The sequence below is a fragment of the Terrapene carolina genome, unplaced genomic scaffold (genome assembly GCF_002925995.2).
Source record: "Terrapene carolina triunguis isolate 2854851 unplaced genomic scaffold, T_m_triunguis-2.0 Scaffold33891, whole genome shotgun sequence".
NCBI lineage: Eukaryota > Metazoa > Chordata > Testudines > Emydidae > Terrapene > Terrapene triunguis.
This window is the reverse complement of record NW_020698242.1, coordinates 13,154,683-13,169,840: the sequence shown is the minus strand read 5'-3', so window position 1 is coordinate 13,169,840 and position 15,158 is coordinate 13,154,683. Positions and strand designations below refer to the sequence as shown.

General features: G+C 56.4%; 1 protein-coding gene across 2 annotated transcripts in view; it reads right to left on the bottom strand.

The window, feature by feature from the left end:
* Nucleotides 1-15,158, bottom strand: part of LOC113409584 (cadherin-15-like) — a 23,242-nt gene that overhangs the window by 1,268 nt on the left and 6,816 nt on the right. Inside the window, exons 2-13 of one of the 2 annotated variants that reach the window (XM_029914239.1) lie at nt 9,799-9,880; nt 8,894-9,057; nt 7,659-7,814; nt 7,185-7,329; nt 4,605-4,765; nt 4,140-4,268; nt 3,749-3,934; nt 2,928-3,181; nt 1,555-1,697; nt 1,245-1,481; nt 459-698; nt 231-367 (exon numbers count right to left, since the gene is read on the bottom strand). In XM_029914239.1, the coding sequence (XP_029770099.1) occupies nt 231-367; nt 459-698; nt 1,245-1,481; nt 1,555-1,697; nt 2,928-3,181; nt 3,749-3,934; nt 4,140-4,268; nt 4,605-4,765; nt 7,185-7,329; nt 7,659-7,814; nt 8,894-9,057; nt 9,799-9,880 (2,034 nt within the window). The remainder of the gene's footprint in view (nt 1-230; nt 368-458; nt 699-1,244; nt 1,482-1,554; nt 1,698-2,927; nt 3,182-3,748; nt 3,935-4,139; nt 4,269-4,604; nt 4,766-7,184; nt 7,330-7,658; nt 7,815-8,893; nt 9,058-9,798; nt 9,881-15,158) is intronic. The other variant, XM_026663685.2, reaches the window with a different exon arrangement.

Below are 15,158 nucleotides of genomic sequence, written 5' to 3'. Positions count from 1 at the left end.
CGGGACCCAGGGGCAGGGCTGGGCTAGCAGGGGGCTGTGGGGCGGGACCCAGGGGCAGGCTGGGCTGGCAGGGGGCTGTGGGGCGGGACCCAGGGGCAGGGCAGGGCTAGCAGGGGGCTGTGGGGCGGGACCCAGGGGCAGGGCTGGGGTAGCAGCGAAGTGTGTGGCTGGTTTGCCTGGAGCAGGCCCATGCCCCGTAGCGCCTGTGAGGGGGCCGCCCCCCCCCTCACCTGGTCCTCCTCGCCCCCGCCCTGCTCGTCGTAGTTGAGGATGTTGTCGCGCAGGTCGTCCTGCGAGCTCCCCAGCAGCCCCTCGTGCCGCGGGCGCCGGTGGCAGCGCTCCCGGACGGCCGCCAGCAGGGCCAGCGCTGCCGAGACAGAGAGAGGCGGTGGGACTGGGCCGGGCCGGGCTGGGGCGGGGGTCAGCGGGGGCGGGGGGGGGGTCGTTGTCTCACTTACACAGGAGCAGGATGACGCTGCTGAGGATGATCATCAGGGCCCCGAAGCTGAGCCCCGCCCCGGCCGTGGAGGCAGCCGCCGCGCTGGCCTGGCAGCTGCCCCCCTCGTCGCAGGGGCACACGGAGACGTTCAGCAGCTGCGCCCGCTCCTGCCGGGGCGTCCCGGAGTCGCTGAGCAGGAGCGGCAGGGAGTGCAGCCCCGCGGGCACCGGCACCAACACTGCCAGCACCGCGTGGGTCGCTGGGCGGAGACAGGGACACCATGATACCCCGCGTGCCTGCACCCGCCCCGCCCCCCCGGCCCCGCGCCCTCCCCCCCCCCCCCCCCCCCCCCACCAAGCGGGCCCTGCTCCCCCCTCACTGATCCTCTCCTGCTCCCCTGTCACCAATCGGTCAGTCCCTCCTGCTCCCCCCTCACCAATGGGGGCCTGCTCCCCCCCTCACCGATCAGGCCCCCCTGCTCTCCCCTCACCAATGGGGGCCTGCTCCCCCCCACCATTCCACCCTGCTCCCCTCCACCGAGCGGGCCCTGCTCCCCCTCACCGATCAGTGCCCCCTGCTCCCCCCTCACCGATCAGCCCCCCCGCTCTCCCCTCACTGATCAGCCTCTTGCCCCCCCCCCCACTAGGCTCCACCCACCCGGCCGATCAAGTCTCTCCCCCTCAGGCGGGCTGGGGCGGCCCTGCCCTCACTGTTGCAGGGCCGTGGGGAGCGGGACTCAGGCTGTCGCCTCCCGTCCATGGGCGAGGCGATCGCAGCTGGCGCTCGCTCTGCCCCCCGCCCTCACCGTTGAGCTGGCTGAGGCTCCAGTTGTGGGCGAGCTGGGGGGCGTCGGGGCTGAGGCGGAAGTGGAAGGGCTCGGCGTGGGGCGGCAGGTCCTCGTCCATGGCGCTCAGCAGCAGCCCCCGCCCCTTGCTGGGCTCGCTGCACATGACGCCCGCCAGCGGCAGCAGGGCCGGCCCGTGGTCGTTCACCTCCACAATCTCGATGGACAAGGTGCCAGTGGCCGTGCTCGGCGGGTCAGCTGGGGACAAGGGCAGACAGGTCAGGGCCCAGCACTCACCGGCAGGGCTCAGCCAGCGCCCCCCCCAGCTCACCCTTATCGCTGGCCAGGATGACAGCGGTGTACCAGCTGCCCTGCAAGAAGGGCGAGCGGCGTGGCAGCTCCCGCTTGGTCTGCACCATCCCGGAGCGCGGGTCCAGCAGCAGCCAGTCGGCCGGGTCGTAGGCCAGGGAGTAACTGCAGGCAGAGATGCCAAGTTATTTGCCTAGGCAACCAACCCAAACCTCTCTGGGGGCATCCCGGGAGTCCTGCGCTGGCATGAGCAGCTGGAGGCGGGGAGGGGGAGAAGCAAAAAGTCACATCCCCTCTAAATGATAGTAAAGCAGTGTCACAGCGGGCTAAGGCGGCACCTCTGTCCTAACAGTACCCACCGCCACCAGGTAAAGACACAGCTCGTAAGCTGTCTAGCGACAGCGTCCTGTCTGCCAGGAACCACTTAGCAACGGGGAGTGTGAAATCTACACCTCATTGTTTTGCCTTTATGGTATCGTCTCTATTGTTTATCTAGATGGTTTCCGTCTGGTTCTTTAATTGTCCGTCTATTGCAGAACTAATTTGTGCAAGGTGGTGGGTGTTACTGGGTAAAGCGTTGGGCTGCAATACGTTAGGCTTGGTCAAAGGATCATTGTGTAATACTTTCGTTTAAAATGATTGGCTAAGGTAGCGCTAAGCAGGCCTCAAGCTTAACTATATAAAGTGGGGTCCAAAAGGAAGATCTTTGGCACCAACTCCAGACACAGCCCAAGATGGGAGCTGCCAGACCTCAACGCGCTGCCAATTATATCGTGCAGACGCTGGAGGAACCCCGGGCGACCTGATCCTGACGGGTCACCAGGAACAGTTCACTTGCCTTATGGGCGTGGTGCACTGCCTGCTTGGCGTGTGGGTTCTGTCTGGTAACTGTTACCATCCAGCAGTGAAGGATATCACTGTGTAAGGCTTGTTCACGGGTACACCGCCCCACAAGCCTGCAGGAGATGATGCCCTGAGCCCTAGCAATTGAATAAAGGTGGAGGTGCCCTAGCGTGGGCGGGTAACACCCCACCCAGAGCCAGCGCCAAGCAAGAGGAGTTGAAGCCTGCATGGCAGAGCGCTGAGCCTGAGCGCCCAGCCCCTGCCAACCTGTCTGATGGGCGCTTCCCCACCCAGGGCTCCTGCAGGCCAGAGCGCCACCCCCGCCTCAGCAGCCCCTGCAGCCGGGCTGGTGCCTCCACTCGGCAGGCACCAAGGGCCAAGTTCCCCATCCTCGTACCCCCCCATGGGGCCCCGCGCTGGCCAGTGCAGCTCCCACCCCCTGTTCCCCAGCCCCTGGCACTGCGTCCAGGCTGCTCCTGGGGGCTCTGCCAGGGCGCCTGGGGATGCAGGTGGCGCTGGCCCCTGGTCAGGGCCCCCTGGGGGTGGGCTCACCTGAGGGCCTGAGGCTGGCGGGTGTCGGGGTCGCTGGCGCTGAAGGTGATGAGCTCGGTGCCGGGCGGCGCCCCCTCCGCCACTCTGGCCAGCCGGGGGTTCTTGGGGAAGAAGGGTGCCTCGTTCACATCCTGAACCTGCACCTGCACCATGGCCAGGGCCCGCGTGGTCTGGGGGGCCGACGGGTGCAGCTGGTTCTGGTTCTGGACGGAGACGGTGAGCGTGAAGTGGTCCCGCCCCTCGTGGTCCAGGGCCTGAACGTGGAGGGGCCGAGAGTTAGTCACGGGGAAAAGAGCTAACCCCAGGCCAGCCACCCCAGGGGTCGCTCTGCACATGGGCTCCCCACGCCCAGGGGCCACTCTCCAGCGGGGCTCCCCACCCCCACGCCCAGGGGCCGCTCTGCACATGGGCTCCCCACCCCCACCCCCAGGGGTCGCTCTGCACATGGGCTCCCCACGCCCAGGGGCCGCTCTCGAGTGGGGCTCCCCACGCCCAGGGGACGCTCTCGAGTGGGGCTCCCCACCCCCACGCCCAGGGGCCACTCTCCAGCGGGGCTCCCCCCCCAAGGGATTGCTCTGCACATGGGCTTCTCACCCCCCCAGGGGTTGCGCTCCAGCCAGGGTTCAGGGCTGGGACATGGCCTGGCTGCTCCCTGGGGCCGTTGGTAACGAGGGGCAGAGCATGGCCCCTGCACTGAGCGACTCATCTCCAGCTGGGCCTGGGCTGGAGGGAGCAGGGGCCTGGCTGGGGCATGGGTGCTGGCCAAGCCCCCTGGGGCTGGGAGCAGGGACAGGCTGTGGCCCAGGGCGCTGCCCCCTCACCTTCACCACGGAGAGGACGCCGTCGTTGGTGCGGGGGTCGGTGCGGATGGCGAAGGCCCCGTCCGGGTCACCCTCCAGGATGGTGAATCGCGCCAGCCAGTTGGGGGAGCCGGGCAGGTCCTTGTCGTGCACCAGGAGCCGGCCAATGTCCACGCCACTCGTGTTCTCCAGCACCTCCACAGAGAACTGCAAGAGAGCAGCCGGGGAACTCACGGCCTGGCACGATGGCTCGGCCCACGTTCACATCTCCCCCAGTGTGGGCCAGGATCCTTGTCCCCCGGCATGGAGCCCACAGAGGGCAGGAACCCACCCCGCGGCCATGCAGTGAGTCAGACTGTCCCCCCCAGGCATCCTGCACCCCGGGCCCCCAGCCGCTGGCCTGGCTCCCTACCTCCGGCTTGGTGAACTCGGGCGGGTTGTCGTTGATGTCGTCCACGTAGATCACGGCGGTGGCTGTGGTGGCGAGGCCGTCGCCCGACATGTCAGCCACTTGGAGAGTCAGGTTATACACACTCACCACCTGGGGAGGAGGGAGCCAGCTACTTACCTGTTTGTCAGGCCCAGCACCAGCCCATCCCCACAGTGCCCTGGACCCCTGGAGGGGGCAATGCCCGGCGTTACCCGGCCAGGGCCTGCCCAACCCACCCCTCATTGGCCTGAGTTAGCTCACATCTGTGCCCTGGTGCACAGGGCTCTGCTAGTCTTGCCCAGGGGCTGCCCACAGGTAGCCAGAGCACACTGGTCTTGGTTGCCACGCAGTATACCACTGATCGAGTGCAGTCGGGCAGGCCCCCAGCCTGCCATGTGCCTGCAGGGACTCCCAGCCCACAGCGCCGGCTGCCCCGAGGCCCGTTACCTCGCGGTCCAGCCCCACTTGCACGGTGCGGATCTCGCCTGTGGTCTCATTGATGCTGAAGAGCCCGGCGGAGCCCTGCTCCAGGATGGAGTATCGCAGGGCTGCGTTGTCCGTGTCGGGGTCGTCAGCGTCTGTGGCTTCTGCCTTCAGCACATAGGTGCCTGCGATCAGAAATACACCGTGGGTGTAGAATCATAGAAATGTCGGGCTGGATGGGACTTGGAGAGGTCATCAAGTTCAGCCCCCGGCACTGTGGCAGGGCCAAGTAAACCTAGACCATCCCGGACAGGTTGTCCCACCTGTTCTTAAAAACCTCCAATGACGGGGATTCTACAAACTTCTTGGAAGGCGAATCCAGAGCCTAACTACCCTGAGAGTTAGAAAGTTTTTCCTAATATCTCACCTAAATCTTCCTTGCTGCAGATTATCCCATCACTTCTCCTACCTTCAGTGGACATGGAGAACAATTGGTCCCCGTCCTCTTTAGAACAGCCGTAATGTATTTGGAGACTGTTACCAGGTCCTCCCTCAGTCTCCTTTTCTTAAGACTAAACATACCCAGTTTTTTTAACCTTTCCTCCTAGGTCGGGTTTTTCTGAACCTTTGATCATTTTTGTTGCTCTTCTCTGGACTCTCTCCAATTTGTGCACATCTTTCCTAAAGTGCGACACCCAGAATTGGACACAGTTCTCCAGCTGAGGGGGACAGGTACCTCCCATATCTTACATACAACACTCCTGCTAATACACACCAGCATGACATTAGCTCTATCACATTGTGGACTCATATTCACCCTCAACCCCAGAGCCTTTCAGCAGCACGACCACCTGGCCAGATATTCCCCAGTTTGTAGTTGTGCATTTGATTGTTTCCTTTCTACATGTTGTACTTTGCACTTGTCTATATTGAATTTCATCTTGTTGATTTTAATTCTGTCTGCCAAAGTGCTTGAAACACCTCCCAGCTTGGGGTCATCTGCAAGTTTTACAAGCCTATTCCACCCATTATCCAAGTCATCAAAGAAACTATTGCATAGTACTGGACACAGGACAGACCCATGTAGGACTCCATTAGATACATCCCCCCTGTTTGACAGTGAACCATTGATAACTATGCTTTGAGTGAGGTCTTTCAGCCACTCGGGCACCCACCTTATAGTAATTTCACCTAAGCCCACACCTCGCCTGGGCAACAAAAATGGCAGATGAAATTCAGTGTTGATAAATGTAAAGTGATGCCTGCTGGAAAACCAAATCCCAACTATACATATTCTTATCTTACTTAACTAAATATTCTTAACCTGTTCTTTCCCTCTTCTGGCTTGTGATCCTTCCCCCCATTGTTGTCAATATTAATGATGTTGAGTATCTGGTCACCATTAGCTTTTCTCAGTGAAGATTGAAGCAAAATAGGCATTAAACATCTCAGCCATTTCGATGTCATCAGTTGTTCGTGCTCCTTCCCCACTAAGTGGAGGCCCTACATGTAACTTCAGCTTTTTCTTGCTCCCAATGTTTTTAAAGAACCTCCTCTTACTACCTTTTATGTCCCTTGCTAGGTGTAACTCATTTTGTGCCTTAGCCTTTCTCATGTTGTCCCTACATAAGAACAGCCAAACTGGATCAGCTCAAAGGTCCATCTAGCCCAGTATCCTGTCTTCCAACAGTGGCCAATGCCAGGTGCCCCAGAGGGAATGAACAGAACAGGGAATCAGCAAGTGATCCATCCCCTGTCACCCATTCCCAGCTTCTGGCAAACAGAGGCTAGGGACACCATTCCTGCCCATCCTGGCTAATAGCCATTGATGGACCAATCCTCCATGAATGTATCTAGTTCTTTTTTGAACCCTGTTATAGTCTTGGCCTTCACAACATCCTCTGGCAAGGAGTTGCACAGATTGACGGTGCATTGTGTGAAAAAATACTTCCTTTTGTTTGTTTTAAACCTGCTGCCTATTCATTTCATGTGGTGACCCTTAGTTCTTGTGTTATGAGGAGTAAATAACACTTCCTTATTTACTGTCTCCACACCAGTCATCATTTTACAGACCTCTGTCATATCCCCCTTAGATGTCTCTTTTCCAAGCTGAAAAGTCCCAGTTTGAAGCTCTCCTCATACAGCAGCTGTTCCATACGCCTAATCATTTTTGTCGCCCTTTTCTGAACCTTTTCCAGTTCCAATAGATCTTTGTTGAGATGGGGCGACCACATCTGCACGCAGTATTCAAGATGTGAGCGTACCATGGATAGATATAGAGGCAATATGTTATTTTCTGTCTTATCATCTACCCCTTTCTGAATGATTCCCACCATTGTTCACTTTTGTGACTGCCGCTGCACATTGAGCGGATGTTTTCAGAGAACTATCCACAGTGACGCCAAGATCACTTTCTTGGGTGGTAACAGCTACTTTAGATCCCATCAGTTTTTATGTATCGTTGGGATTCTGTTTTCCAATCTCCCTACATGCTGGTGCTGTTCCTTTGTGCTCCTCCTTAGCTATGTGCTCATACTTTGGCGTTAGATTTGTGCCGGACCGGTGAATGCCAGGCCCTCGCAGGCGCACACCAAAGACACCCACCTGGGACGGCTCCCTCCACCACGTGCCCCGTGAAAACCTCCTGCTGGAACAGGGGCCGGTTGTCGTTCTGGTCCACCACAACAATCTCCAGGTCAGTGGGGTCTTCCAGGGTCGCGCCCCCCAGGTCCAGGGCAAAGGCCCTCAACTGGGCACAGGGCAGAGAACAGGCATCAGCCACAGCTCCCGGCTCCTTACCAGCCACCAGACAATAGCACACTTCACTGCCGACTAACTGGCTCCAGGGCTGTGCCAGTCCCAGCCGCTGCCAGCAGGAGACACTGTAGGGTATGACTGGCCATGCTGGCTCCGGAGAGCTCACCCCTATCCCACGCCAGGCTCCCAGCAGGAGGCACTGTGTTCCTCCCCAGGGCAGAACATGCCCCCCACCCTAGCTGTGTGTGTGTGTGTGTGTGTGTGTGTCACACAGCAGCAAAAGCAGAGGAGGCCGAGCTGCATGCAGGCAGGGGCCCTTACCCGGAAGCGGTCGTTCTTCTCCCGGTCCAGCATGGTGTTGAGGAAGACCTTCCCGCTCAACTTGTCAATGGAGAAGATGCCCAGGGGCTCCTCGTCCACGCCCGGCCCCTTGATGCTGTAGATGACGCCCCCAGGCAGCTGCTTATCCGACTTGATCTGCCAGAGGGACGTGTGAAAATAAACCCACAGGGCTGGCAACCTCTCGCCCCGCACCCATCCCCACCTGGCCCTCTGGGACGAGTGCAGGCCCAGCCATCCTGGGAGCAAGAGGTCTAGGGGTGGGCGGCTGCCTGGATCGGCCCCTGAGCCACCCACCCGCAAGGCATTACTAGCAGCCAGGGATCCCCAGCACATCATTGGAAGGCAGGCTCAGGCTGGGCGAGGGCGTGACTCAGTGTGTGTGTGTGTAAGTCGGGGAGGGAGTGGGAATGGGTGTGTTTGTGTGTGTGTATGTGCTATGGGGAATGGGTGTGTGCACCTGCGATGGTGCATGTGTGTGTGGTAGTGGAAGTGTGGGAGAGAGTGGATGTGTGCCTGTGCAAAGGTGGATGGGTGTGTGTGAGATGGTGAATGGGGGTGTGTGCGTGCAATGGTGGATATGTGTGTACGTGCAATGATTGTCCATATGTGATGGTGGATGTGACTAGTGGATGAGTGTGTGTGATGGTGGATCGGGGTGGATGCGTGTGTGTGTGATGGTGGATGTGTGTGTGTGTGATAGTGGATGATGGCTGCGTGTGAATGGGGGATGTGTGTGTGTGTTGGTGGATGGGTGTGGATGCGTGTGATGGTGGCTGTGTATGAATGGGGGATGTGTGTGTGTGTGATGGATCGGGGTGGATGTGTGTGTGTGTGATGGTGGATGGTGGCTGCGTGTGAATGGTGGTGTGGTGTGTGTGTGCAGTTGTAGATGTGTGTGTACATGATGGGGGGCTGGGTGTGTGTCTGACACAATTTGGGGAGGCGCCGCCCGGGAGTGAGGGCCAACCTACATCCCTGCCTCTATAGCCTGGATGCTGGGTGACCCCTGAGGTGAGGAGAAGCCCCCTCTACATTTTTCTGCCCTTGCCATGGCCTCTGTCCTCCCCATGCCTGATGTCCCAGAGCTGCCCTTGCCAGGCCGAGCAGGGGGCAACCTGGCCCGCACCGTACGCAGCCCAGCTCTGGAGCTCTGGGGCCCTGGGCCATTGCAGCACCTGCCCTGGGCTGCTCAGGCCAGGCCGGGCAGCACATACCTGCACCAGGAGGTGGGGGATGCGCTTGTGGTTCTCGGACACGCTGATGGGCGGGATCACCCAGGCCCTCTTCACCCTGCTGGGCCCAGCTCGCTGTCGCCATGGATACAGGACCAGGGGGCTGGCGGGGAGGCCAGCCTCCCCCTGGGAGAGGTTGATGTCCTGTTGGGACAGAGGCTGCGGTCAGGCCATCCCACCGGTCACCCCGGCTGCCGCTTGCTGGCTCCCCCGCCCCACCTGGGCACGCACTGGGCAGGAAGCGGTGGGAGTGGAAGTCGGTCATTGCCCCACCTGGGTATTTGGGGCGCAGAGCGGAGTCAATGCCAGCTCTGCAGGCTGGGTGCGGCGGGGACGCTCTGAGGCGAGGCTGGTCTCCTCCCCACTCAGGCTGTGCTGCCAGCAGTGAAGGGGGCCCATGGCTCCAGAGCATGGGGATGTGAGGCAATCCCACCCTCGCACTCAGCCCTGCTCCCTGCCCAGCGCTAGTGGTGGGGGCTCTTTCCTTGTGCCCATTTAGTGCCTGTGACAGGCAATGCCCCGCTCCTCCTGGGGGATTCCCCTCGCCCAGGGTTTCCTCTCTGCAGAGGCTGACCCCTCTCTCCCGCTCCACGGGACTGCGCTGTTTTGGACAGGTAAGGGCTGATGGAGGCGACAACACCGCCGGCTGAGAACGCAGCAGGCTGGATGTCAGAATCCTTGAGAGACACCCATAGGGACACCCCAGCACAAGAGCCCCTGGCTTTTCTTAGGCTCTGATTGTGGAATTTTCCTGCAAGGAGCGCACACATTCCTACAGGCTGTGCATGCAAAGAGCCGCAGTACTGTAACACAATGCTAATCTGCATGATACTGCTCTGCGACTAGGTGCTGGAACTGTGTGAAAATATCTTATTTTAAGCTAAGCTTAGCCACACCTGTCAGGGCATCAAAGGATTGTGTGACGAACACATCTGGTGTGCATAAGCAAGCTCTGTAGCCAGTCCATATCTGGTACAGAAATACATGACATGGTGTCAGAAGTAAATTAAGAACAGAAAGAAAACAGCAACCAAGGTTGCAAACAAAAGGAACAAAGCAAGAAAGTCTCATATGCATACCACGAAGTCTCATATGCATACCACGAAGTCCCAGAGACCTTCAGCTTTGACAAACCTTCAGACTGGAAACAAGACTTTGCATTACAAGCAAGCCCCACAAAGAAACTGAAGCTATCCGGATATCTTCTATTTATGCGCTGGGGAAGCAGGCAGAGCATAGCTTTAAATCCTTTGCCTTTATTGGAAGATAGTCACTAAGATGACAAGGAAAGGGGTCTGGCTATGTTAGACGCTCACTGTATACCTCAGAGAAATGGGCGTTACGAAAGAGCACATTTTCCCCAGAGAACTCAAGGACCAGGAGAAAATGTTATCTGGTTTCTAAGAGCTCTGCATACATGATCTGAAACCTGTGATTTGGGAAATGCAAAACATGAAAATAGCCAAAACAGGCTGGTTACGAGATTAAAAACTTTTTGCAGCAGGTACAACTGAAGAGCGATTTAACCTTAGCCACCGAGAGCAAAGCCCCCTCCGCGTGAGACAGGAAACCCAAGAGCAATGTGCGAAACAAGAAACTAGCTTAGACGCTGTTAACAGCTGCAGCATGAGCGCTAACAGGCATTGCCACACGACCCCTGCGGCAAGGAGAGACCCTCCCTGGCACGTCCGTCGGTAACAGAGATGGGCTGGTCACAGAGCTTGCATATACTGTACACCCCTCACATGTTCATCCTAAGACCCTTTCATGCTCCACCAGGTATGGCTGAGATGAACTTAAATAAGTGCCGCCTGCTGAACAGTATAATATGGTTTAGCACTCCAGTACACTCCCAGGCTAAGAGGAACCAATTCCAGCCCACATGCGCAAGGTGTGGAAAAAGTCTAGCCAGAGATCCGTGCTGTAATACATGCACCAAATATGGACAGTTTGCAGCTGTTTGCAGCACCAAAGCATTCAGGGAGCTGACTCAGATCACCGGCAATCAAGCGTCATTGTTTCTGGGATTCTGCCATTGTGATGCCATAGAGCCTGCCTGGAGAGGGCAGCTGAATATTCATGGCAAGACAATTGACTTTAAAATTGGCTAAAGAAGCTGATGTCACAGTCCTTTCAGAAGGGATTTACAATCCCCTTCTAAAGCAGCAGTCATCTGACAGTCATCTGACGAGCCCTGGAGGGATTCTGAACTGCATAGCCCAGTTCACCGAACCAATGTACAAAGACAAAAGCTATGTGTTCAGAGTGTATGTGATCAAAGGCCCACAGACCTCCAGCCTTCTTAGCCGCTGCGTGGCAGCCAGAAAGGGCCCGCTGAGAAAGGGGGAGGAACGTGTTAGAATATTTTTTGATATTGGCGTTTTGGAAGGTGATCCAACACAAATAACCCTAGAGACACTGTGCGTACACCTCGCAGGCTTCCTATGTGGATCTTAAAGGACTTAATGAAGCAGCTGTGGGAGATAACATGGGACGACTTCCTCCCCAAAGGGAATGCAGCTACAGTGTTCTCCAAGCTGGATGCCTCAAGTGGATTCTGGCAAATTCCTTTAGCCAAATAAAGTGCTAAACGGACTACATTTATCACACCCTTCGGGAGATTTAGCAGATTACTTTTGGGGATTACCAGTGTCCCTTAGACTTTCCAGAGAAAGATGGCAGAACTGTTACTGAACATAAATGGAGCTGTTTTCATGGATGATATTCTGACGGATGGATCTTCGATGGAAGAATACACCAAAACCCCCAACAAAATGCTAAGCCTAATCAGTCAGTCTGAGCTGAAGCTAAACAAGGAAAAATGCATTTTCCACCTATTCCAAATCAAGATTTTGGGACAGACACTAAGGCAAGAACCATTCCTAGCCCTGGGAAAGTAAAAGCAATTTGAGAATTGAATCCACCAGCAAATGTACCAGAACTGAGATGTATACTGGGGATGGTAAATTACCTTGGGTCAATACCTACAAGACCTTTCTACAGTGACAGAACCACTGAATGAACTGTTGAAGTCCAATCCATCTTGGCTATGGGGGCCAAATCAAGAAATTGCTTCCAAAAAAGTAAAAGAAATGGACTCAACAGCTCCAGATCTTCAGTACTATGATGTGAATTAACCCACAATGGTCAGTGCAGATGCAAACAGCTGGGTGGTGCATTGTTGCAACAACAGGGCTCTGAGTGGAAGCCAGTTGCATTTTGTTCTCGCACACTCACAGAAGCAGAAAAACAACATGCACTGATTGAAAAGGAGCCTGGCAAGTGTATGGGCATGTAGGAACTTTTACAGATACTGTGTGGACTGGATTAGTTTACAGATAATAGACCATAAACTACCTTGTTACCGTCATCAGTGGAAAAGACCTGGATCTATTGATAAGGTTCATGCGATTTAACCCAATTACTAAATATGTTCCTGGGAAAAATCTGGTAGTAGCAGACACTCTGTCACGGAGCCCAGCATCACACCCAACTACCTGTGAGCTCGAAGATGATGTAAAGGTGCCCATGGATGCTATGGACACATATAGACCAGTGTCAGAAAAGAGACTACGCCAGCCTCACAGACACGCAACTTCAGGAAGTTCTAAGTAACATTCAGGGTGGCTGGCCTACATGTCTAAAGGAGACTAAGGATGTGACAAGCAACTTACTTTGTCGTGAGTGAGTCAAATGGACTCATGATGAAAGGCAATTGCATTGTAATTCCAAATGAAATGGGAGGAGAAATCCCAAACCTCATCCATGAAGGACATCAAGGATTAACTAATGCCATGAACAGGCCAATCAGTCAGTGTGGTGATGGGGCATCAGTGAGGACTTGAAGTATCGGCATGTGAACATTGCCAAGCTAACAGACCAACACAACACAAAGAACCTTTAACAACAACACCTCAACCAGCCAGACCTTGGATGGGACTAGCTGCAGATTTATGTGAATTCAGATGATGTCATTACTTGGTTGTCATGGACTATATTTCTAGTTATATAGAAATAATGTACTTGAAAGACATAACATGGTGCAGTGTTATTGAGGAACTAAAGTGCACTTTTGCTCACTTTGGTATTCCAGAACAACTAGTGATGGACAATGGACCACAATCCACTGCAGCAGCATTTAAGTCAGTCTGAATGAAATAGGATTTTGATCATATTACTAGCAGCCTACCAAGCGAATGGTGCGGCTGAGAGACCTGTACAGACAGCCAAGAAAATCCTACAGCAGGAAGATCCATTCCTTGCTCCTCTGAGTTACAGATCCACACCAATAGCAGCTACTGGCTCTATCTCCGAAGTGGCTAGACATGAAGACGGTGGCCAAATTGAATAAAAAGGTTAAAAGAGCTTATGAACACTCTTACAACAGACATCTGCCAGTTAGAGACCCGCTGGGTCTAGAACCTAGTGGCCATGTGCCTAGCTAATTGGATGGGGGAAAAGGCTGAACAACTCCAGTTGTTGTGAAGAAAAAGAAGGCAGTGCCCAGCTCCTATGCAATCGAGACAAACAATGGAGAGTTTAACAGACGCCGATGACATCTACAGTTTGTCCCCCAGAAAGACCAGTCAACTCAGAACAGGGAGAACTCAAGGATTCCAGACCGACCACGGCGAGTCGGTGCACAGCCAGACGGCCCAGTGGTTACGCGTTCGGGTCGTGTCATTAGAAAACCAGTACGATTCAGAGACACAGAACAGCCAGATACACGCTGAACTGCAAAGACAGGCGGATAGTGTAAATATTGGGAACGGCAGGAATGTAGCACTTAAAGGGGGAGATGTCATGGAATGCTAAACTATAACAGTGTCCAGCCACTAGGTGGCGCCGTTGGTCAAAGATTTTATTTTAAATGCACCTCGGTCATACCTGGCAGAGCATGAAAGGATCTTATGAGGGACACGCCTGGGGTGTGTAAGCAAGCGCCGTAGCCAGACCATATCTGCTAGACGAGAACATGACAGACCTGTGCACCAATGGCCACAGTCACACGTGCACTCCCACACACCGTGCACCACGAGACACCCATCAGCCCCGGTCATCCATCACAGACCCCATTACCCCATCCCAGAGAGTCCCTCCTCCCCCTGCCACCTGCCATAGAGCACCCATGGAAAAAAATAGCACCCACTGGCAGCCAAGATCCCCTCCCCCCCCGTGCCTCCCACTCACTGCGATCAGCTGTTTCGTGGCGTGCAGGAGGCGCTGGGTGGGGAGGAGCAGGGACGGGGTCTGCTTTGGGGAGGGGTCGGAAGTGGGTGGGAGGAGGCGAGGTGGGGGTGGGAAGAGGCAGGGCAGAGGTCTGGGGGAAGGGGTGGGGCGGGGGCAGGGCCTGGGGGTGGGAAGATGTGGAGCAGGGTGGGGTTGGGGGGGCGGGGATTTGGGGGAAGCCGGTGCCTGTGCCACCTGCCGCGCCCAGCCTTTCCTCGGTGTCAGCATCCATCTCAGCCCCTGACCCCGTCCGGGCAGGAGGCGGCTGGACGAAGCCCTTCCTCCCACTCTGCCTGCGAGTGGCAGAATCTAGAGCAGCTGCTGCCGAGACATCCCAGCCATGCATCTCTGGAAACACAAGAGCCCTTTGTGGTGGGGCTTCAGGGAGCAGCTGCGTGGGCCTGTGGGAGGTGGAGGGGACTGGAAGGGCCCTTTGGGTTTCAGGAAGGATGGGGGCGGGAGGAGGGTTTTTTCTCCGGCTCTCACAGGGCAACAGGGGAATAGCAAAGAGGGGCGATGCGATTAGGGCCAGACTCTGGCCTCAGTCACCCTGACCCAGGAGCCTGCAGCCCAAGGCCCTGGCAGCACCGAGTGCTGCTGATCGAGGGGCCTGTGAGGCACAGGCACGGTGGGCAGGCAGAGCCTCTGGCGGCTGGAGCGTCCCTTGTTATAGGCAAATGATGCTCTTGGTGGGGAATTTGTGAGCTACCTGCAGGGGGCCTCGCTGGGTGTTTTGCACATGAGCATGATGGGTGTGCTCCTTGCACACTCGCCATGCAGGCTGCACCATGCTTGGGTGTGTACTGCCCCCAGACAAGTGTAGCAGGAATTCTGGGCAAGTGTGTGACTGGGCACTGCGTGTATGTAGAATGTGAGCTGCATGGTGTGTGTGTGTGTGTGTGTGTGTGTGTGTGTGTGCTGCAGGTATGTGTGTGTGTGTGTGTGTGCCAGAGAGGGAGAAAGAGATCCGGGGTGTGTGTGAGAGCGCTGGTGTGTGATGTGTGTGTGCTGCAGGTAT